The 23,274-nt window shown below is 43.9% G+C and overlaps 1 protein-coding gene across 7 annotated transcripts in view; it reads right to left on the bottom strand.

The window, feature by feature from the left end:
• LOC137346110 (transmembrane protein 268-like) overlaps positions 1–23,274 on the bottom strand; it is a 52,227-nt gene that overhangs the window by 20,299 nt on the left and 8,654 nt on the right. For 2 of the 7 annotated variants that reach the window (XM_068009410.1, XM_068009413.1), the window contains exons 2-6: positions 17,885–17,911; positions 12,375–12,632; positions 9,494–9,574; positions 5,826–5,935; positions 2,757–2,864 (exon numbers count right to left, since the gene is read on the bottom strand). In XM_068009410.1, coding sequence (XP_067865511.1) covers positions 2,757–2,864; positions 5,826–5,935; positions 9,494–9,574; positions 12,375–12,534 — 459 coding nt within the window. In that variant the 5' untranslated portion in view covers positions 12,535–12,632; positions 17,885–17,911. Of the gene's footprint in view, positions 1–2,756; positions 2,865–5,825; positions 5,936–9,493; positions 9,575–12,374; positions 12,633–17,884; positions 17,912–22,240; positions 22,421–23,274 lie in introns of those variants that run through there. The other 5 variants (XM_068009411.1, XM_068009409.1, XM_068009415.1 and 2 more) reach the window with 5 other exon arrangements.

Below are 23,274 nucleotides of genomic sequence, written 5' to 3' on the forward strand. Positions count from 1 at the left end.
TGGAAATCAAAACTACTAAAACAGGGCAAGATCTCTGCATTCCTCCAATTCTAGCCTCTTGCACATCCCCGATTTCCTTCGACCCATCATGGGCATTTGTGCCTTCAGCTGTCTGGGTCCCAAGCTCTTGAATTCCCTCCTCAAACCTTGCTGCTTCTCTCTCCTCCTATAAGATGCTCCTTGAAACATACCTCTTTCTACTAATATCTGAACGTCAATTTCAATTGTTATTGCAAATTATTTTTTTTAAAGCAGGTTTAGGTCATTATCCATTTATCTGTGAAAACCTTGACTATGGACCGTGGTCTTTCACCTGCATATCTCAATTTTTAAAAAAAATGTATCCATGAAACAACTTGCAATATTATTAATGAAAAATGACTTGCTGCTCTGCAACATTCTTTGCATCTTCACCATGTTATCATTGCAGCAGTTCCCAGACAAATATACCTACAGGGGGCAATTTTAAGCTAACTTGCCTATTGGGATTGAGTGTGACACCAGCTTTACACTCCAACTGATTTTACTCTCCATTGAACTCAACGGATATTGGGTGGGATGAAAAACTGTGTTCCACCGATCCCATGGGATTCCACCCAAAGAGTTGTTAAAAATATCCCCTGTTTATTTCCAATTGGAAATTGGAAATAAAGTTATGCTATTTTAAAATAGTCTGTTCAAAAAGCACTTGAAGTGGTCTTAACATTAATGACCCAGTATCTAAAACCGCTGCATGGTATGGTACCCCACACAAACCAGTGGACCCAGCTTTAGGTGCAGCACTGTGCTTGGAATTTGTGCCCATGGTCTAGGAAGTGGGCGGGGGGGGGGGGGGGGGGCGTGGAGATTATCCAGCATTCCCACTCCTAACTGCTGTCTGACAGCTACTTGAGAAAGGTGTGCCCATGTAGTCATAAAACAAAAACAGCAGGGATTGGCTTGATTCCGGTATTTCCTACATGACTTGCTGACAACCATGTCCAGATTCACCTATGAAGAATGGGCAATTTACTACAAAGTATCAGCGTTTGTCAATGCCTAAGGAACCATAAGCCCGCCATTAGTCACAATCTTTAGGAGAGTAGGGAGAGAAAAATAGAACAGAACGGTGACAACAAAGCTCAAGCGGCAAGTCTACTACATAAATCTGGATTTTGCAGTTAGAAATCTAGCAATTGCTGGGGCATGGATTTCCCCTTTCCCGACATTAGTTTGAATCTGATGCCAAGTCAAGGGGATCTCCTTGTGTCCAGCAACAGTGATGTTGTCAAGCAGAGTAAGCAGCCAATCACATTGAAGAATTCTTAGACAGCAAACCAGAAAGTAAAATGCACATTTTAAAACATTTTTAATTAAAATTTTACAAAGAGTGAAATAAATGATTGCATATGGGATTGAGGTAGAAGTTGAAATATCAAAGAAACTTATAAAAAAAAAGTTACACCAAGAAAAAGTGTCAGTTTTTATAATATTTGACATTCTACAAATATAAAATTAGTTTTTCAGGGCCAATGAGGCTGTTCAGCAGTAATTATGAACTTTCTTTGCTCTTTACGTCTCATTTGACAAGATGTAACTTTTTCAAGGGTTTTTACATTGAAACTAATAGTGTAAAAGTACAAGCTCTCACCAGTTCAGTGATTTCGAATTGATTACAGACTTCAACAGCACATTCTATAGGGAAGCGTAGAATTACCGACAACAACTTCTGGATTTCTGCGTTAAACTGTCCTTTTCAGAGCAGGAATGACGGAGAACGTTGACAGTTTTGTTGTCACTGTCACCGCAAAAATCTGGACCATAGTTTAGCATTTAGGGTTACAAACCAGGAACCTCCCATTCTTGATCTCAACTGAAGCACAACAATTAACCTCAGTGTCGTCAGCCTAGATTTAAAATTAACTAGTTCTGTCCTTAAATTGTTACCCAGTGACTTCGACCGGTTATGGACAAGGAACATAAGGTGATAATTGAAATAAGGCAGTCCGCATGGTTCAGTAGCAACCAGTTACTCAGAGATTGGGGCACCAGAGAGAGCTTGTGGAACTATATACCGCATAAGTCATCATCTTCAGGGGAAGAAAATTGCAATGAGGATAAACAAAATGGCCAAAAGGCTGGTTGGCCGGTAACGTAGATGTTAGTGTACAGACACAGTGCAGAATGTGGGTTCACTCTATCTCCCTTTGAACTTCACATAGGTTGTGCCTTAGCTCTAAAAACATACTGGAACTGGTGGAACCAATAAGGTCATGGTTGAACTGTATCTCAACTCCATCTCCCTGTCTTAGCTGCAAACTTTTATACCCTTGTCTAGCAAAACTCCATTGACTGCAGCTTTAAAATTATTAATTGAGATGGCGTGTACTGCTCTTTGTGGGAAGAGATTTACACACTTCTACCATCCTTAACATGAAGAAGTGTTCCCCAGCTTCTTTCCTGAACGGCCTGGCCCTGATTGGAAGATTATGTCCTCCTTGTCCTAAACTCCCTCACCAACAGCAACAATTATATCACCCAGGGGAGGAAGAGGACAGGATTAAGAGAAGAGTCAAACTACATCACTCGCATGTAATTCAAAGCAATGTTGACCATGCTCTGGGAACTTGCTAGTATTACCTTCTCAGTTACAAATAAATAGTATTATAAAAAAATTAACACATGGGTGAAATGCTTTGTAGCGTTTGGCATTGTAGGAGCTATGCCGTTTCATGCTGATGTAAGCTCACACAACTGGAAATGGCAGGATCACTTACTGGTGCCAGAAGCATCATGAAGCTAGTGGAACTGAAGTACATGTATCGTCTTACTTCTGTGTTCATTAGGGATGCTCGAATCGGTAACTCATAATCTTCCGGTGGCACCTGTGGAGCAGGAAAGCAATGCTATAGTGACAGAGAGTGGGGTCCATCTTCAAAGCCCTTTCTTCATCACTGACTTTCCTAACTTGCACCAACTCCTGTTTACCTATTGTTCATGTGCTGGCTGACCTACCTTCGCTCCCATTCTGGCAGCATCGGAATTTTAAAAGTCTCATTCTTGCTTTCACAGTGCGGCACAGTGGCGCAGTGGTTAGCACCGCAGCCTCACAGCTCTAGCGACCCGGGTTCAATTCTGGGTACTGCCTGTGTGGAGTTTGCAAGTTCTCCCTGTGTCTGCGTGGGTTTCCTCCGGGTGCTCCGGTTTCCTCCCACAGCCAAAAGACTTGCAGGTTGGTAGGTAAATTGGCCATTATAAATTGCCACTAGTATAGGTAGGTGGTAGGGAAATATAGGGACAGGTGAGGATGTGGTAGGAATATGGGATTAGTGTAGGATTAATATAAATGGGTGGTTAATGGCCGGCACAGACTCGGTGGGCCGAAGGGCCTGTTTCAGTGCTGTATCTCTAAAATCTAAAAATCTAAAATCCTTCCATGGGCTCACCCCTCCCTATCTCTGTAACCTACTCCAGCCCCAAAACCCTGAGATCTCTGTGCTCCCCCCATTCTGGCCTCTTGCACATCCATGCTTTTAACATTCCTCCACTGGCAGCTCTGCCTCCAGCTGCCTGGGCCCTAAGCTCTAGAATTCCTTCCTCAAGCCATTCAACTTCTCTACTTGCTTTCTTCCTTTAAGAGACTCCTTAACACTAACCCTTCATCAAGCTATCTCCTATATGGCTTGGTGTCCAATTTTGCTTGATAACGCTCCTGTCAACACCTTGGGACATTTTACTATGCTAAAGGCGTTTCACAAATCTGATAAATAAAAATGAGAAGAAAAATAATCAACACAAGTCACATGATAAAAGCTAAACTCAAAGACATACTGATACAAAACATTTCACAGACCAATGAACTGCGATTTCTCTTGTGGAATAAACCAAATGAGAAGTAAGGTTATATTTGGAATCAACTTGATGACGCGTCAATTTTGCAGAGCAATGCTGAATAAGGAACCGGGCCACTGCTAAAGGTTTCCTTGTATCTTTTGCTATGTTTCATTCCTCTATCCATGTCACATGCCACGATGTAGTCAGAAGGCCAGGCCACCAGCCACGTTTACAAACAAAAGCACTCAGTCATCACTTCCCTGGTAAATATGTATTTTTTTTTTTGCCCCCTCTTATTCTCTGCACACTGGATAGCTCAGTTGGCTAGATGGCTAGCATGCAATTCAGAACAACATCAACAGCGCAGATTCAATTCCCCTTTCAGTCTGAAGAAGGTAATTGGAAATCACCTCATCTACCCTCTTCCCTAGTAATATCCATCTCTTCTGGGTGGAGAGAAAGAGCAGAGGACCTGCGCTTGGGCAGACCACCACCACCACAGGCACTTTCTGTTCTTAAGAAACAGGAGCAGCAGTTGGCCTTTTGAGCCTGTTCCACCATTCAATATTATGGCTGTACTACTTCAATTCCACTTTCCCAACCGATCCCTATATTCCTTGAGTAACCAAAAATATCTCTCTGTCTTGAGCTGCGTCTACAGCTCCCTGAGTACAGTATTCTAAAGATTCACAACTCTCATCTCAGTTCGAAATGGGCAACCCTTTATTCTGAGGCAGTAACCCTTAGTTCTTGACTTCCCTGCCAGGGAAAACATCCATCTGCCATTTACCCTGTCAAACTTCTACAGAGGCATCCAACCTTTGCACCCCTCCGTCAAAAAATGGTTAAAATCAAGAAATTTGTTATGTGGGGGAAATTGCAGATCACATACCACCAGTCTGAGATTCTATGCAAGCAAGAAACTTTTTAATTAAATAGAAATACTTGAAATGCAACCCTCCTACAAATTTGACTGGTTAAACGGGACCCAAGGAAACAGGCGCTTGATCCTAAAGACACCTGGCTGTTGGTTCAAGTGCCACTCCAGAGACTTCAGTACAAAATCTAGGCAGCCACTTCAGATTGTTGCAGTATTAAGGGAACGTTGCCTTTTCGGATGAGATGTTAAATGCAGGGTCCATCTGCCCTCTCAGATGGACGTAAGAGATCCCACACCATTATTTCGAAGAGGAGTAGGAGAGTTATACCCAGTGACCTAGCCAATATCTATCCCTCAATCAACAATACAGAAACAGATTGCCTGGTCACTTACGTTGCTGTTTATGGGAGCTTGCTGTGTGAAAATTGGCTGCCACGTTTCCTACATGACAATGGTGACTACACTTCAAAAATACTTCATTGGCTGTAAAGTGCTTTGGGATGTCCTGCAATCATAAAAGGTGCTATAGAAATGCAAATCTTTCTTTGAGAGATAATCTGCTTTGGTCGACCAAAATGTTTCAAATTATGTTTGTTTTAGCCCATCTCATCATCTGTACATCTATTGTTAAACATTTTGTGTATTTATGCACTCGTTGTTGTTGTGATTCTTGGACATGCCTTTATGTCAACATTTCACATTGAAACTGCCTATGTAAACACTTGGATAGGAAACCTTATATGTAAACAGTAACCTGTAATGATGCAGATGCAGGCTCCAGCAAGTAGGTGGTGCTGTGGGAATGATTGTAAAATACTTATCCATCATTGTGGACAATGCCATCTAAAATCCACTTGAGATTAATGCAGTGGGAGAAAACAGATTGTCCATCAACATGGCTGACACCTGTTATCAGTTAACAGGGATCTGCTGACTGCACATTTCTAGCACTTTGTGACTGCTGCTGATCTGCATTCACCATCGTGGAGCGTGTGACAAAGCACACCCTGTCCTTCCAGTCACATGATAACATGCAGCAGCAAGTCATCCAAAATAAAAACGAGAGATAAAATCTGAAGAACAAAAAAGGAGGAACTGTCTAACAATGAATGAGTTGCAGTTCTTGCGTTACCTGCACTCCAAATCTGGCGAGACTTTCCTCACATGACTGCAGATCAAATCCCTGAGAACACCAGAGGCCACCGGAAGTGAGGACCAGTAGAATCCGGCCGTTGTATAATTCTGCAATGCAAATTGTGGAGAATTTGATCTTTGAGCCATCACACAGTGAGAGGGAATTTGTGTTTTGCAATGGTTTGCTGGTGAGAAGTCTTTTCAAAGATGCTTCTCGCGTCAACAGCATATTACAGCAAAAACATTTTTTTCCACATGACTTTTTATGTTTCCCATGACACCTCTCCTAAGATCACAGGCGGGCTTGCTACTGCATCCGATGCTTCTGCTGTGAACTGCTGTTGTAAAGTGTATAACAAGAATATCACATTTCCATTACCCGTCACTTACTGGGGAAGCACATAACATCCACTTCACACTGTAAGGAGGCCAATTTGAGGTCAAGCACTTGCAACGTGGTCAAATTCTCTGGCGTCGTTGTTCACTCACCCACCTTGGGGGTATATCCAAGAGTTGCTCTCGCCAGCACACAAGAACATAAAAACACAAGAGCATAAAAACACAAGAAATAGGAGCAGGGGTAGACCATACGGCCCATCGAGCCTGCTCCACCATTCAATATGATCATAGCTGTTCTGAGGATTCAACTTCACTTTCCTGCCCGCTCGCCTCACCTCTTGATTCCCTGACACCAAAAATCTATCCATCCCAGCCTTAAATATATACAACGATGGACCATCCACAACCCTTTGGGGTAGAGAATTCCAAAGATTCACAACCCTTTGAGTGCAGTAATTTCTCCTCATCTCAATCCTAAATGATCGACTCCCTGTCTTGTAGATTCCCCGACCAACAGAAGTAATCTCTCAGTGTCTACCCTATCCATCCCCTGCAGGGGAGGCGGTGGTGTAGTGGTAATGTCACTAGACTAGTAATCCAGAAGCCCAGGCTAATGTTCTGGGGACATGGGTTTGAATTCCACTATTAATAAATCTGAAACTAAACAAAAAAGCTAAGTCTAATCATATGATCAATAATCATTGTCGATTGTTGTAAAAACCCATCTGGCTCACTAATGTCCTTTAAGGATGGAAATCTGCCATCCTTACCTGGTCTGGCCTACATGTGAATCCAGACCCACAGCAATGTGGTTGACTCTTAACTGCCCTCTGCAAGCAAGCCCCTCAATTCGAGGGTAATTAGGGATGGGCAATAAATGCTGGCCTCATCTTCTTTGGCCTCCTTGTCTCGAGAGACAATGGGTAAGCACCTAGAGGTGGTCAGCGGTTTGTGAAGCAGCGCCTGGAGTGGCTATAAAGGCCAATTCTAGAATGACAGACACTTCCACAGATGCTGCAGATAAAATTGGTTGTCAGGGCAGTTTCACAGTTGGCTCTCCCCTTGCGCTTCTGTCTTTTTTCCTGCCAACTGCTAAGTCTCTTTGACTCACCACACTTTAGCCCTGCCTTTATGGCTGCCCGCCAGTTCTGGCGATCAAAAAAAAGGTACCTTATACGCTTCAACCACATCACCTCTTTTTCTTCTAAACTCCAGAGAATACAGGCCCAATTTACTTAGTTTCTCGTCATAGGTCAACCCTGGTGAACCTTCGATGCACTGCCTCCAATGCAAAGATATCCTTTCTTAAATGTGGAGGCCAAAACTACACACTGTATTCCAGATGTAATCGCACTGAAGGGGTAAAGCAGAATTAAGCAATGTGAATTGGAAAGGCAGCTCAGCAGAATAAGTCAGCATGAGGAAAAGACAGACAAGCTGTTACAGGATTAGGGAGTAAAGGTTGATAACTGGGATCTGTACAGACTTTACAATAAAGCAAATTAAACGATGGAATGTTTGGACTAATGTGAAAGAGAATAATAGACCCAGGCTAGAGGCATCTGGAGTGGGCGCTGATAAAGGATATTAACAGTGTATTCATAAGCAGAAACAAGCTGAGAATTAGAAATACATCTCAGCTGAATTTAATGATCAAGTTTAGATTAGGATAGAACAAACAAGCTGCTAGGGCCGAGGTTAGGATAAGGGAGCGAAGGATGGAGCCGGGGGCCTTGAGGCCATGTAATCAACCGTGTCTGTGGAATGCTGGTATAAGGGGGAAACAGACAGATAAAAGATAACTGTTGACAACAGTTTGGAGCCATCTGGTATGTGCATTGATAAGGTTGAGGAAGTGTGCTCATTGGAATGCGTAAGATCAATCATCCCTGGCCGAACACACTGTATGATAAGAACAGTAAATATGTCTATGCTCCTGAATATAAAGTTAGAGTATTACCTTGGAATACCCGAGGTGGTGTCTCTCCCTGCGTACACTTGAATAAATCAATTGAAGCTGTACCTGAGTCTCCTCATGTGGTGATTGTCCCAGAACAACACCAAAACTCTGCACAATAGTAGCAATACTTCCTTATTCCTTACTCCAATCCTCTTGCAATAAAGGACAACATGCCATTTTCCTGTTAATTGTGTATCAATGCTTTGATTATATGTAGGTGAAGAGTGTTAATTGGGGTCTTAGTTGAGCACTTACAAGCAGACACTCACTGAAACTGGTGGAGGGTTTTGAGCGAGGAGCTACATGTTTGTAATCCTTTTATTCTGTACAATGAATGTGAAACAGAGTAAATACGGGCTCCAGCATTATCCTTCCTTAACAATTTTCTGGAGTTTAACATTGCCTTCCTTATTGCTTGTTTTACCTGCATAATAACTTTCTGCGTTCCTTGTACAAGCACACCCAAGTCTCTGAACATCGACACTTACAAGTTTCACACCTTTAAAAAAATATTCTGCCTTTCTATTCTTACGACCAAAGTGCATAACTTCACACTTCCCTACATTATGCTCCATCTGTCATCTTGTTGCCCACTCACTTAACCTGTCTATATCTCTTTGCAGCCCCTCTGTGTCCTCCACACAGCTCCTTACTTTTCCACCTACCTTCGTATCATCAGCAAATTTGGATACATTACTCTCTGTCTCTTCTTATAAGTCATTAATAGATTGTAAATAGCGCAGGCCTCAGCACTGATCCTTGAGGCACTCCACTATTTGCTGCCTGCCAACTTGAAAATGCACCTTTAACTTTAAAAAAAAAAATCTGATAGGAATAATTTTAACCCAATTCGCTGGACCGAATTCGCTGGACCCTTGGGCTCAGTGTATAACCAACATTGCACCCACTCCGGTCAGTTTCTCAATAGGCTGGTTGTCATTATAGCATTTCATTTCTGATGCTCCAATTGTCTCCCTTCCCTCCACTCCAATGTCACTGGTTTCTTGCTGTTTATCAGCCCCGTGGCATCGCGACCAAAACAGCCACTTTTCAAGTGGAAGCAGCACAACCAAGCCCAATTCGTTCCTTACTCATGCTCTCTTCCAGCAGGAACCTTTGTTGATTTCTCCACCCCTGCCCCGCACCTCGCCCAGGGGTACAGAGCCCAAATTTAGTGTTCTCCCAGTCGTCTGCTGGGATCAGCTGACAGACCGAGGATCAATTGATGGATCTTGCTTCAGGCAACGTCACAACTCATGGAATAAATTTCACCGAGCTATCAGTTCTTTCTACTGCTCCGAAGTGAAACAGCCTCAACAAAACTGCGTCATCTTGCGCTCAAAATCCCAATGTGTTTCAGGACTCACCTGGTCTCTCAGATGGGCTGTTGTACAGCTCTGAATCATTCGTGCTATTACTGCGACTGAGGAGGCCTGGTCCATTTGGATCTAAGACACAAAAATCATTTTTTTCAGATACTTTAATTTGTCAGGAGGAGGAAATGAAGCAGACATACTGAGATTACGAGACTATGCAAAATGAATCACTGAGGTGAATGAAGGTTTGAGAGGCAGATTGGGTTTGGTTTTAAATCCGGTGCCGGAACGTGGTGAAGAAAGTTACAGGACTGTCCGGGAGCAATGGCAGGCAGGCCTCATTAACATGCCGACTGCCATCGAGAATCGGTCAGGAAGTGGCTGCTACCAGCTCTTAAAAATCAAGTGGTAGGGGGCCAATGCCGGGGCCCCTGGGAAGGCTCGTCAGTACAAGGTAAGTGCTCAGGGAGGGGTTCCCAGTCAGGGGAACGGAGGAGAGCAGAGAGAGAGAGCGAGAGAATAGAAGAGATGGGGATGCGCGGGCGAAGGGCAAAAAAAAGAATCACAGAATGGCACAGCACAGGAGGCCATTCGTGCCTGTGCTGGCTCCTTGAAAGAGCTATCCAATGAGTCCCATTGCCTTGCTTTTTCCGTGTATCCCTGTAAATTTTTCCCCTTGAAGTATCTGTCCAATTCTCTTTCGAATGCTCCTATTGAATGTTTCCACCCCCATTTCAGCGCACTCCAGATCACTTGCTGCGCAAAACAAAAAGTTTCCTCATGTCAGCTCTGGTTCCTTTGCCTATCACCTTAAATCTGTGTCCTCTAATTACTGACACTTCTGCCACTGGAAACAGTTTCTCTTTACTTACTCTATTAAAACCCTTCATTATTTTGAACACCTCTATCAAATCTCCTCTGAAGTTTCTCAACAAGCAAAGAAAATGAGAACCAGAGACACCAGTTGTTAATGAAAGGACTAACAGATGGAACATAGAAAATAGGAGCAGGAGTAGGCCATTTGGCCCTTCGAACCTGCTCCGCCATTCATTACGATCATGGCTGATCATCCAACTCAGTAACCTGTTCCCGCTTTCGCCCCATACCCTTTTGAGAAGTGAGTGGACGCAAAACTCAGGCAAATGTAAAAAACTAAGAGAAAAAGAGGACAGATGGAGAAACATGAAGATAAAGGTCTTGATTTGCCTCAAGGAAACCGTAACCCCAGCAGGAGGGGATAGCTGCCACCGAGATTGTTGTGGAGCACCTTAATCCCATCAGAATTCCCAAGATCAATGCAAAAGGGGGGGGGGGGGGTGAAGGGCGGGCGGGGCCTCAGGAAATTAGACATACACGAGCAGACACATTAGTGGCTCGGCCTGAAGAAATGGCCCAGAGCAAAAACAATTCCTTTTTGTTTTATCCAAAAGGCTCTGCAAACAGTGGGGAAACATTTGTCTGTCAACAGTGTAGAAGCCTCCAACAAACTTCACAATGCTGGATGCCAGGGACTTGCACCATTTGTGATATGAGGTGACAATTTCCTTCACTGTTATCTGTATTCAATGTGGGTGGACATACAAATTCAGGCAGAATCTGACAACATTCCCTTTTAGTTGTTGTGTATGGTCCATTTGTTTTCTAGTGTGTGCTCTCTTTAAATTTGCATACAATTTACTTATCTCAGAACAAGGCTTACACAGTACCTTTCAGGATTTTCTTTTATTCTTTTATGGAATGTGGCCGTTACTGGTAAGGCCAGCATTTGTTGCTCAACCCCCAGTTGCCTTTGACAACTGAGTGGCTTGCTAGTCCATTTCAGAGGACAGTTAAGAGTCAACCACATTGCAGTGGGTCTGGAGGCACATGTAGGCCAGACCAGGTAAGGACGGCAGATTTTCTTCCCTTAAAGGACATCAGTGAATCAGATAGGTTTTTTACAACAATCGCTGATAGTTTCACAGCACCATTACTGTGACTGGGTTTCAATTCCAGATTTTAATTAATTGAATTTAAATTTGAACCGTGTGCCCAGGGCCTCTGGATGCTAGTTCAGTGACACTATCACTACATCACCATCTCCCCCCAAGCAGCTTGCAGCTTCGTGGGAACACTGAGGTCAGGTCCTAGCCCTTTATTCCACCCCCACCTGTTGAAATTTCAGGCCATTCATGGGCAGGTGTGAGACAAATCTCATTCGTACACTTCTTCTTCTTCGGCCTCCTTGTCTCGAGAGACAATGGGTAAGCGCCTGGAGGTGGTCAGTGGTTTGTGGAGCAGTGCCTGGAGTGGCTATAAAGACCAATTCTAGAGAGACAGACTCTTCCACAGGCGCTGCAGATAAAATTGGTTGTTGGGGCTGTTACACAGTTGGCTCTCTCCTTGCACTTCTGTCTTTTTTCCTGCCAACTGCTAAGTCTCTTCGACTCGCTACTCTTTAGCCCCGCCTTTATGGCTCTCCGCCAGCTCTGGCGATCACTGGCAACTGACTCCCAACTGACATTCATATATTTACACCCTTAATAAACACTCAGCCCAAGGGACGCCTGTGTTTTACTTTAGGCCAATTCTTCGGGCTGGCTCATTAATGCATCTGCAAGTTTCTGCTCTAATTTCCTGAGGTCACAACTCCTTTGTACTAACCTGACAGGCAGAGATGGGAGTTGGCCCTGGCCAATATTTATCCCTCAATGAACATTGCTGAAACAGATAATCTGGTCATTATCACATTGCTGTTTGTGGGAGCTTGCAGTACATAAATTGTCTGCCCTGTTTCTTACATTACAATAGTGACTTCATTTCACAAAGATACTTTATTAGCTGTAAAGCTCTTTGGGACATCCCGAAGCCATGAAAGGTGTTACCAGAAATGCCAAGTCTTTCTTTCTTCTGCACTCAGTTATTTAACTGTGTAGTAATGTGCGTTTCATACCATTGATCCAGTGAATCACATCGGCTTCCTCTACTGCTTCAAATGACGTCAAGGAGGCTCGCGCTGGCAATATATTGTAGCCACTGTCATCATGCGCCATTATGATAGGTGACTGTGAGCTGATGTGGCACGACAAGATATTTCTCTGTTTCTGTATCATACATGACCCTAGTGCTGCGACTGCCTTGTACCACACGTATGAGACGCTGTAGAATCAGCAACACTTGAGGAGCAAATCAGCAACTTAGGCATGATCACCTGCAATTTAAAATAAAGAACCAAAATAAGATTATGATAATTGCAAACTGAAACGGATCACAACAACAACTTGAATTTATATAGCGTTTAAAACATAATAAAACATCCCAAGGCACTTCATAGAGGCATTATGAAACAAAATATGACGCTGAGCCACTTAAGGAGATATTTGGGCAGATGATCAAAAGCTTGGTCGAAGAGCTAAGCTTACATAGAATTGACAGCACTGAAACTGGCCATTCAGCCCACCCAGTCTGTGCCACTGTTTATGCTCCACATGAGCTCCTCCCAGCCCAATTTATCTCACCCTACCCACGGGTCGTGGGAATGAGGTGCAGCTGCATAATACGTGGAAGATAATCTCACCATTTCCAATTACATGGCTGACTTGTTTTATTTTACACCTAAAAACTTGCTGATAGTTTCAGCTTGCCCCTCCCCACCATTTCCCAGCATTAAGACCTCTTGTTGTTTATGGCACTGTCCTCTTCCTCACTCTGAACTGCCTACCTTTTCCCCCTCTAATAAAGGAGCAAGGCAGAGGTTGGATAATCTCACGCGCTGATTCCTGTACTCTCTGCCCGAGTAGAAGTTCCTGGTCACGTCTCCCGTGGAGGTGTGGATATAAGTAAAAAGCTCAATATGTGGGGACCATGAACAAATCTGTTCATACCACACTGGGGCTTGAAAGTTCTTATCTCAGTTCTTTAACATAATTCTAGATGTGCGGCAAAACAGTTTAGACATTACTGTCACATTGCTGGATATATCGCCAGGGATTTTCTATTTCAGCTCCGGGTGCATGCCGGGAAGCCCTATTGAGAAATCATGCCCCCCAGATCGTGATTTTCTGACCATTAATTTTAATGGGTGAAAAAGAAAATCACAGACTGGGCCAGCACAACCTCTGATACAGATTCTCTCAGCGCACAAATGGAAAATGTAGGCCTCTCTCTCCCTGGTTGGCATCGTCTGGATCTCTAGGTGTGTTACCACCCGGTGACACACCATGACCAATGCATTTCGTACAAAGCAAATTCTAGAGCTGATCAAAACACTCACAAGTGTTCACCATTCATTGTTAACGCTGTCACTGATCAATTCCACAGTTAGCATCGAGACCGAGAACCGTCAATAAAAAAAAAACACTGAATGAAACTGTTTCAAAATGCAAATCATGTTACATAGCGCGTATACCCCAGGAGCAGGCCATTCAACCCAACAGGTCCATGCTAGTGTTTATGCTCCACACAATACTCCTCAAACCCCTCGTCATCTCACCCTATCAGCAAAACATTTATACCGGTCTCCCTCACGCTAATCTATTTTCCTCCTAAATGCAATCGCACCACATCCTGGGTATATATTACAATGGATAGTGGGGAGACTTCAAGGTTGTAATTTACATCAGTCTCCCCCCCCGCCCCACCTTTGACTGCTCTGTCTTTTTCTCCAAAGGCACTGACTCTCTTTACTTGAGTTAGAGTTCCATATAGTTCATTCTTCATGAGTTAGCCTTTAGTGTCAGTAGGCAATCTGACTGACCAAGACTAACTATGTCTTCACTTAGTTTTAAAGGACTTGAATTTCACATTCAGTTCATACCCTCTTCAGTCAGAATCTTTTCCCCCCATTTCTGCTTGAGACTTGAGCAACATTGAGACGGTTGTCTTCATCACCCTTCTTCAGTTGTCCTGAGAGGGTCCGACAGACCCCCAAATAATGACAGGGAGATAGAAAAACAAATATGTAGGCAAAACTTTCTGGGTGGAAAAACTTTAGGGCAATAATAGTTGGGGATTTCAACTATCCTAATATCGACTGGGATACAACTAGTGTGAAGCGCACAGAGGGAACAAAAATCTTGAATTGCATTCAAGAGAACATTTTTAGCCAGCATGTAACTTTTTTTTATTTACAAAATATACTTTATTCATAAAAAAAACTGTTTAAAAATACATTAACAAACAGTTCCAAAAAGCACAAAGTCAAAAAATACAAGGAGTGCAAAAGAGATCAGTTTCCTTCAATACAGGAGTGAGTTGCCTCACAATCCTTCCATTTCATTTTACATGCTATGTACATTTTACAGCAAACCAAATATTTTCTGGATACAGTTGAGGGGTTTTTCATTGGTCCAGCCCCTCAGTTCACCTTGTTGGGGGGTACCTTGCACGATGGTCTTTGAGCCAGCATGTAACAAGCCCGAGAGAGGGTGCAATTCTAGAATTAGTCTTAGGAAATGAAGCTGGGCAAGTGGATAAAGTAGCAGTGGGTGACCATTTTGGAGATAGTGACCATAATTCAGTTAGATTTAGTATTATTATGGAAAAGGACAAAGATAGAACAGGAGTAAAAGTTCTAAATTGGGGGGGGGGGAAGGCAAATTTTGTGAAGCGGAGAGGTGACCTGGAGAAAGTGGACTGGATACAGCTACTTGAAGGAAAATCAGTGGCAAACGAGTGGGAGGCATTCAAAAGTGAGATTCCATAGGCATAGTGTAGGCATGTTCCCACAAAGAAAAAGGGTGGTACTGCTAAATCTAGAGCCCCCTGGTTACCTAGAAGCTTACAAGGTATAAGATAAAGCAGAAAAAGAAAGCTTATGACAGTCAAAAAAAACGTAATACTTTAGAAAGCCTAGAGTATTGAAAGTGCAGAAGTGAAGTAAAAAAATGAAATTAGGGAGGCAAAGAGAGGATATGAAAAAATATTGGCAGGTAAAATCAAGGAAGACCCAAGTATGTTTTATCAGTACATTAAGAGCAAGAGGATAACTAAGGAAAGGGTAGGGCCTATCAGAAATGTACAAGGTAACTTATGCGTGGATACAGAAGATATGGACAGGGTTCTTAATGAGTATTTTGTCTTTGTCTTCGCAAAGGAGAGGGATAATGCAGACATTGTAGTTAAAGAGGAGTGTGAAATATTAGATACGATAAGCATAATGAGAGAGGAAGTACTAGAGGGTCTGACATCCTTGCAAGTGGATAAATTGCCAGGGCTGGATGGATTGTATCCCAGGCTCTTAAAGGAAGCCAGGGATCCTCACTAGGTATAGGCCAGGTACCAGACGATTGGAGGTTTGCGAACATTGTACCATTGTTTAAAAAGGGTGCAAGGGATAGGCCAAATAATTATAGGCCGGTCAGTCTGACCTCGGTGGTGGACAAATTATTATAATCAATTCTGAGAGATGGAATAAACTGTCACTTAGAAAAGCACGGATTAATCAGGGATAGTCAACATACATGTTAAGGATTTGCTAAGGGAATGTTGTGTTTTACCAACTTAATTGAATTTTTTTAAGTAACAAGGAGGATTGATAAGGGTAGCGGAGTGGATGCTGTCTACATAGATTTTAGTAAGGCATTTGACAAGGTCCCATATGGCAGACTGGTCAGAATAGTGAAAGCCCATGTGGTAAGTTGGATCCAAAATTGGCTCAGTGACAGGAAACAAAGGGTAATGGTCAACGGATGTTTTTGTGAATGGAACGTGGTTTTCAGTGATGTTCCACAGGGTTCAGTGTTGGGTCCCTTGCTGTTTGTGGCAGATATTAATAATTTGGACTTAAATGTGGGAGGCATGATTGGGAAATTTGCAGATGGCACAAAAATTGGTTGTGTAGTTGATGGTGAAGAGGATAACCATAGACTCCGAAATTATATCAATGGTTTGGTTGAGTGGGCGGAGAAGTGGCAAATGGAATTCAATCGGGAGAAGTGTGAGGTAATACATTTGGAAAGGACAAACAAAGCAATAAATGGGAGGATATTGAGAGTGCATGCCCAGACGTCCCTGAGGTGACAGGACAGGTACATAAAAGTGGTGAAGGCGGCATATGGAATGCTTTCCTTTATCGGCCAAGGCATAGAATACAGAAGCAGGGATGTAATGCTGGAACTGTATAAAATGCTGGGTAGGCCACAACTGAAGTATTGCGTCCAGTTCTGGTCACATTACATGAATGACATAATTGCTCTGGGGAGATTTACTAGAATGTTGCCAGGGCTCGAAAATTGCAGTTGTGAGGAAAGATTGGATCGGCTAGGGTTGTTTTCCTTCGAACAGAGGAGGCTGAGGGGTGACTTAATAGAGGTGTACAAAATTATGAGGGGTCTAGATAGATTAGATAGGAAGGACCTGTTTCCCTTACCAGGAGGCACAGATTTAAGGTGATTGGTAGAAGGATTGGGCTGAATGGCCTCTTTCTGTGCTGTAACTAGGTGGTTCTAGGGTGGTCGTGGGTTGCTCTCTGGCAATTACTGTTGTAATTGAGTGGCACCTTCAGAAGTAGCCTAGTGGTTATAATACTTGTCTAACAACCCAGAGGTCATGAGTTCAAATCCCACCATAGCAAGTGATCAAAGTAAATTCAACAAATCTGGCAATCTGTGGGCCAGCATCAAGAAAATATTCATCCGCCAATTCCTTGACCTCCCATTGGCAGCTGTACCTTCCGCCACCTCCACCCTCAGCTTTAGAATTCCTCCCCGCCTTACCCCAAAACCGCTCCACCTCTCTTTCCTTCGGCAAAATGCTCCTTAAAACCTACCTCTTTAACCAACCTTTTGATTATCTGTCCTAAGATGTCGCCTCATTTTCGATTGGTGTCACTGATAAGCTCCTCTAAAGTGCATTGAGACATTTTACAATGTTGAATACGCAGTTTGAATGGGAGTTGCCGTTACTGACAGCTGCCCAAGGGTCATAAAAATTTAACTGGTTCACGAATATCTTTCAGGAAAGGGAATCTTTCGCTCCAAACTATACGTGACTCCAGTCCCACAGCATGTGATTGATGACACCAACTTAAGACGGGCAATAAATAGTGCTTTGGCGATATTGCCTGCATTCTAAGGACACTAAATCAGTTGGGGTTTTAACAACAATTTGGCAGCTGTTACGGAATTTACGTGGTTCGGTGTCACATCTTGCCCAATAACACTCCTGCAAAGTGCGTTGGGATAGTTTACTATATTACAGGTGTTGATTCAGTAAGTAGGCACAAATACATTCCAAAAATGCCAGGGACAGACTTAGATCAACAATCAGTATTGTTGACCTGAATTCTCATTGTATTCCTCCTTTCAGAGACTCATGTACTGACCCTTCATATATTTAAGGATGCTCTCAAATTCTTTAAAAAAAAAAATGCAGTTTTCTTTTTGAAATAAAACTTACTGCTGGTACAAATGAGAAATTTATAAAGATAGAACAGATACTGCAACTCAGCAGAACAACACTTACCCTTTGAGAAGCCACACTGCGACACCCCTACAAAAGTGAAAAACATATGTAAGATACAATTTAGTGAGGACTTATGATCAATTACTTACCATAATCCTGAGGACAGTCACGACGTAACAACTGTGAATGAGTTGTGTTTTTTCATCAATAATAAGTGATGGTGACTAAAAGCAACGATAACTTAAATTTTGATGTACAGATTCACTTTGCAGCTGTAACATCCAGATAGTCTACAATGATTGCTATCTACAAGAAGCCACTTGCTGCCAAAAAGATGTTGGCGCTACATCAAGATGAGGTATTTATTAAAATTGTGTTTTGACGAGTAGGATTAGCACCAGCATTCCAAATGGGAAGACATCTACTGATAGCAATTTCAGAATGATTAAATATGCTGAAATCTCTTGACAAACGTTATGTCAAAACAATTAGTCAACGGGCGGCTTTAACTGTGTTTGTGATTGTTACTGAAAATTTGCTAATTTACTCATTCCAACTACTAGTGTGATAGAAACATAATAAAGCTTTCTGGACAAAGTGTAATCCCTCTCCCACACAAATACATGCTCCTGCCATCTGTATCCCTTTGACTGACTACCTGTAAAAATCTTCTTCTTCTTTGGCCTCCTTATCTCGAGAGACAATGGGTAAGCGCCTGGAGGTGGTCAGTGGTTTGTGGAGCAGCGCCTGGAGTGGCTACAAAGGCCAATTCTAGAGTGACAGACTCTTCCACAGGCGCTGCAGATAAAGTTGGTTGTCGGGGCTGTTACACAGTTGGCTCTCTCCTTGCACTTCTGTCTTTTTTCCTGCCAACTGCTAAGTCTCTTCGACTCGCTACTCTTCAGCCCCGCCTTTATGGCTGCCCACCAGCTCTGGCGATCACTGGCAACTGACTCCCACGACTTGTGGTCAATGTCACAGGACTTCATGTCGCGTTTGCAGACGTCTTTAAAGCCGAGACATGGACGGCCGGTGGATCTGATACCAGTGACGAGCTCGCTGTAGAATGCGTCCTTGGGGATCCTGCCATCTTCCATGCGGCTCACATGGCCAAGCCATCTCAAGCGCCGCTGGCTCAGTAGGGTGTATATGCTGGGGATGTTGGCTGCCTCGAGGACTTCTGCATTTGAGATATGGTCCTGCCACCTGATGCCAAGGATTCAGCGGAGGCAGCAAAGATGGAATGAATTGAGACGTCACTCTTGGCTGACTCATACGTTGTCCAGGCCTCACTGCCGTAGAGCAAGATACTGAGGACACAGGCTTGATACACTCGGACTTTTGTGTTCCGTGTCAGTGCGACATTTTCCCACACTCTCTTGACCAGTCTGGACATAGCAGTGGATGCCTTTCCCATGCGCTTGTTGATTTCTGCATTGAGAGACAGGTTTCTGGTGATAGTTGAGCCTAGGTAGGTGAACTCTTGAACCACTTCCAGAGCGTGGTCGCCGATATTGATGGATGGAGCATTTCTGATGTCCTGTCCCATGATGTTTGTTTTCTTGAGGCTGATGGTTAGACCAAATTCATTGCAGGCAGCCGCAATCCTGTCGATGAGTCTCTGCAGATACTCTTCTGTGTGGGATGTTAATGCAGCGTCGTCAGCAAAGAGGAGTTCCCTGATGAGGACCTTCCTTACGTTGGTCTTCGCTCTAAGACGGACAAGGTTGAACACCTGCCATCTGATCTTGCGTGGAGGAAAATTGCTTCTTCTGAAGACTTGAACGCATGTGAGAGCAGCAGTGAGAAGAAGATCCCAAACAGTGTGGGTGCGAGAACACAGCCCTGTTTCACGCCACTCAGGATAGGAAAGGATGAAGTACCGCCATGCTGAATTGTGCCTTTCATATTGTCATGGAATGAGGTGATGATACTTAGTAGCTTTTGTGGACATCCGATCTTTGCTAGTAGTCTGAAGAGACCACGTCTGCTGACGAGGTCAAAGGCTTTGGTGAGATCTATGAAAGCAACGTAGAGGGGCATCTGTTGTTCGCGGCATTTCTCCTGTAGCTGGCGAAGGGAGAACAGCATGTCAATGGTGGTTCGCTCTGCTTGAAAGCCACACTGTGCCTTAGGGTAGACACGCTCAGCCAGCTTCTGCAGTGTTTAAAACGACTCAAGTGAAGACTTTCCCCACTATGCTGAGCAGAAAGATTCCAAGGTAGTTGTTGCAGTCACCGCAGTCATCCTTGTTCTTATAGAGGATAATGATATTGGCATCGCGCATGTCCTGTGGTACTGCTCCCTCGTCCCAGCACAGGCAAAGCAGTTCATGGAATGCTGAAGGTATAGCAGGCTTGGCACTCTTAATTATTTCAGGGGCAATGCTGTAATTTCCAGGGGCTTTTCCACTGGCTAGAGAAACAACATGGCCAAAGCAACAGGGAAGGCAGAAGTTACGAGTTATAAGTCCAGCTCAATTGGCGTAGAGATTGGGCGCCATGGGTTGCCTTTATTGGTGGGAGAGATCACCTCACTGGACAGCTACCGCCTGCCTCAAACCGGGCAGCCCCTGGTCAGTAAGGTTCTGTCCTGCCACAGTCCGCCTGCTTCAATGGGTGCTTGGAGCTCAGGGTCATTGCCCGACAAGTGGACTGTAACACCGCACCAAACAGCACGACAAAAAAAAAAGGTACCAGCCCTTCGTTTTGCAAGCTGGAACATCAGAACTATGTGTCCTGGCCTGTCGGAAGACCTTACACAAATCAACGATTCTCGGAAGACCGCCATCATTAACAAGCTCAGTAGACTCAATGTGGACATTGCAGCACTTCAGGAGACACGCCTCCCTGTGAGCAGATCTTGAAGAGAGCAAGACTACACCTTCTACTGCAGGGTAGGGATCCTGAAGAACCAGGACAGCATGGAGTGGGCTTCGCCATCAGAAACTCTCTGCTCAGCATGATAGAGCCACCTTCAAACGGCTCTATCCGACTATCCATCTGACTGCTCACCGCCTCTGGTCTAGTCCACCTACTCAGCATCTATACTCCAACACTCTACTCCCCACCTGAATTTCAAGACCAGTTCTATGAGGAACTCCATAATATCATTAGTAGCATTCCCAATACCAAACATTTGTTACTGCTGGGGGACTTTAATGCCAGAGTTGGGGCTGGCCATGACTCATGGCCCTCCTGCCTTGGGCGCTATGGCATTGGAAGGATGAATGAGAATGGACAGAGACTGCTGGAGTTGTGTACCTATCACAACCTCTGCATCACCAACTCGTTCTTTCATACTAAACCCTGTCACCAGGTTTCTTGGAGGGACCCAAGATCACGTCGTTAGCACCAGCTGGATCTCATTGTCACAAGGCAAGCCTCTTTAAACAGTGTTCAAACCACACGCAGCTTCCACAGTGCAGTTAGACTCAAACCAAAGAAGCTACATCACTCCAAACAGAAGGACCGCCCACACATCAACACTAACAGAATTTCTTATCCACAGCTGTTACATAAGTTTCTAAATTCACTTGAAAAAGCCCTTCAAAACACTCCCACAGGGGATGCAGAGACCAAGTGGGCCCACATCAGAGACGCCATCTATGACTCAGCAATGACCACCTATGGCAAACGTGAGAAGCAGAATGCAGACTGGTTTCGACCTCACTTTGAAGAGCTGGCACCTGTCATAGCCGCTAAGCGTATTGCACTGTTGAACTACAAGAAAGCCCCGAGCGAGTTAACATCCGTAGAACTTAAAGCAGCCAGAAGCACTGCACAAAGAACAGCCAGGCGCTGTACAAATGACTACTGGAAACACCTATACAGTTGTATTCAGCTGGCCTCTGACACCGGAAACATCAGAGGAATGTATGATGGCATAAAGAGAGCTTTTGGGCCAACCATCAAGAAGATCGCCCTCCTCAAGTCTAAATCAGGGGAAACGATCACTGACCAATGCAAGCAAACGGACCGCTGGGTGCAGCACTACCTAGAACTGTACTCCAGGGAAAATGTAGTCACTGATACCTCCCTCAATGAAGCCCAGTCTCTGCCAGTCATGGATGAGCTGGACGAACAGCCAACAAAATCGGAACTCAGTGATGCCACTGATTCTCTAGCCACTGGAAAAGTCCCTGGAAAGGACGGCATTACCCCTGAAATAATCAAGAGTGCCAAGCCTGCTATACTCTCAGCACTCCATGAACTGTAAAAATTACCACTACAAATATTATTGGGTCAATCAGCAATAAACCTTAAATGTAAAAAACTGACATGCCACTTGCCGTAAGTGGTGTAACAACTCTCCTTTAACGTCTTATTAAACCTGCAACAAGTCTCTTATTCATAAACAACAGAACAAGCCAGTCTGCAAAATACATGAGCTGGAAAATAAAACTGGATGACGCACCACTTTCAGCTTTCAGTCACCTGCTGGTATTTTGTTTGTTCTTTCTCTTTATTTTCCACTTGCTTGGGATTGCCACAATCGCGTGATTGACAGTTTCTGTCGCCGCAAGCAGCAGTCTCAGGTTTCTGCTGCACTCCTTGCTACTTTTCCCCTTGCTGTGGTTTATGATAAACTCGCCTCCTGGGTTATTAATAGACAAGGGCCGATGATCCCATGACTTACAGGAAACTCAGCTGCTCAGTCCTTTCAGTCTGACTGCACTTTCACTTGTTACTAATCTCTCTCGCAATTCCCACGGATGGCTGCACCAGCCTCTCCTCCACAACTTCCCAAGGGTTGCCATCCCTCCACAATTTCCCTGGAATCTCCAGCAATTCAAGGCTAATTAAAAGGAAGCTGCTGCAAGCAACGCAGCAGTACAAAAGTCAGCATGACATTGAAAAAATTGTGAATCTCTTTCATTTTCTTTTATTAGTTATAAAAATATTGAAGACGGGACAGACAAGGCTGTTTCACCAGATGAGGCGGGAGATTAAATGACAAAACCTCCAGGAATAAGTCTAACCAGGGATTGCCAATGCTAAACGTACCCCATCACCACTAATGCCCACCCGTTCCCCCCCCCACAACCCTCACAGTGCCTCTAACAATGGGAAGGTTGGGTTACAAGAAGCTGCGAATGCACAGTCTGCAGACATTGCGACTAAGTTTCAATATCGGATCCGACAATAACAGCAAATTACATTTATATAGCACCTTTAACATAATAAAATGTCCCAAGGACCTTCATTGGGGCATTATAAATCAAAATGACACTGAGCCACATAAGGAGATATTAGATCAGATGACCAAAAGCTTGGCCAAAAAGGTAGGTTTTAGGCAGCATCTTAGAGGAGGAGAGCGAGATGTCAAAAGGCAGAGAGGTTTACGGAGAGAATTCCGGAGCTTAGAGTCTAGGCAGCTGAACGCACGGCCGCCAATGGTGATGCAATTAAAATCGGGGATGCTCAAGAGGCCAGAATTGGAGGACCACA

The sequence above is a fragment of the Heterodontus francisci genome, chromosome 29 (assembly GCF_036365525.1).
Source record: "Heterodontus francisci isolate sHetFra1 chromosome 29, sHetFra1.hap1, whole genome shotgun sequence".
Lineage (NCBI taxonomy): Eukaryota > Metazoa > Chordata > Chondrichthyes > Heterodontiformes > Heterodontidae > Heterodontus > Heterodontus francisci.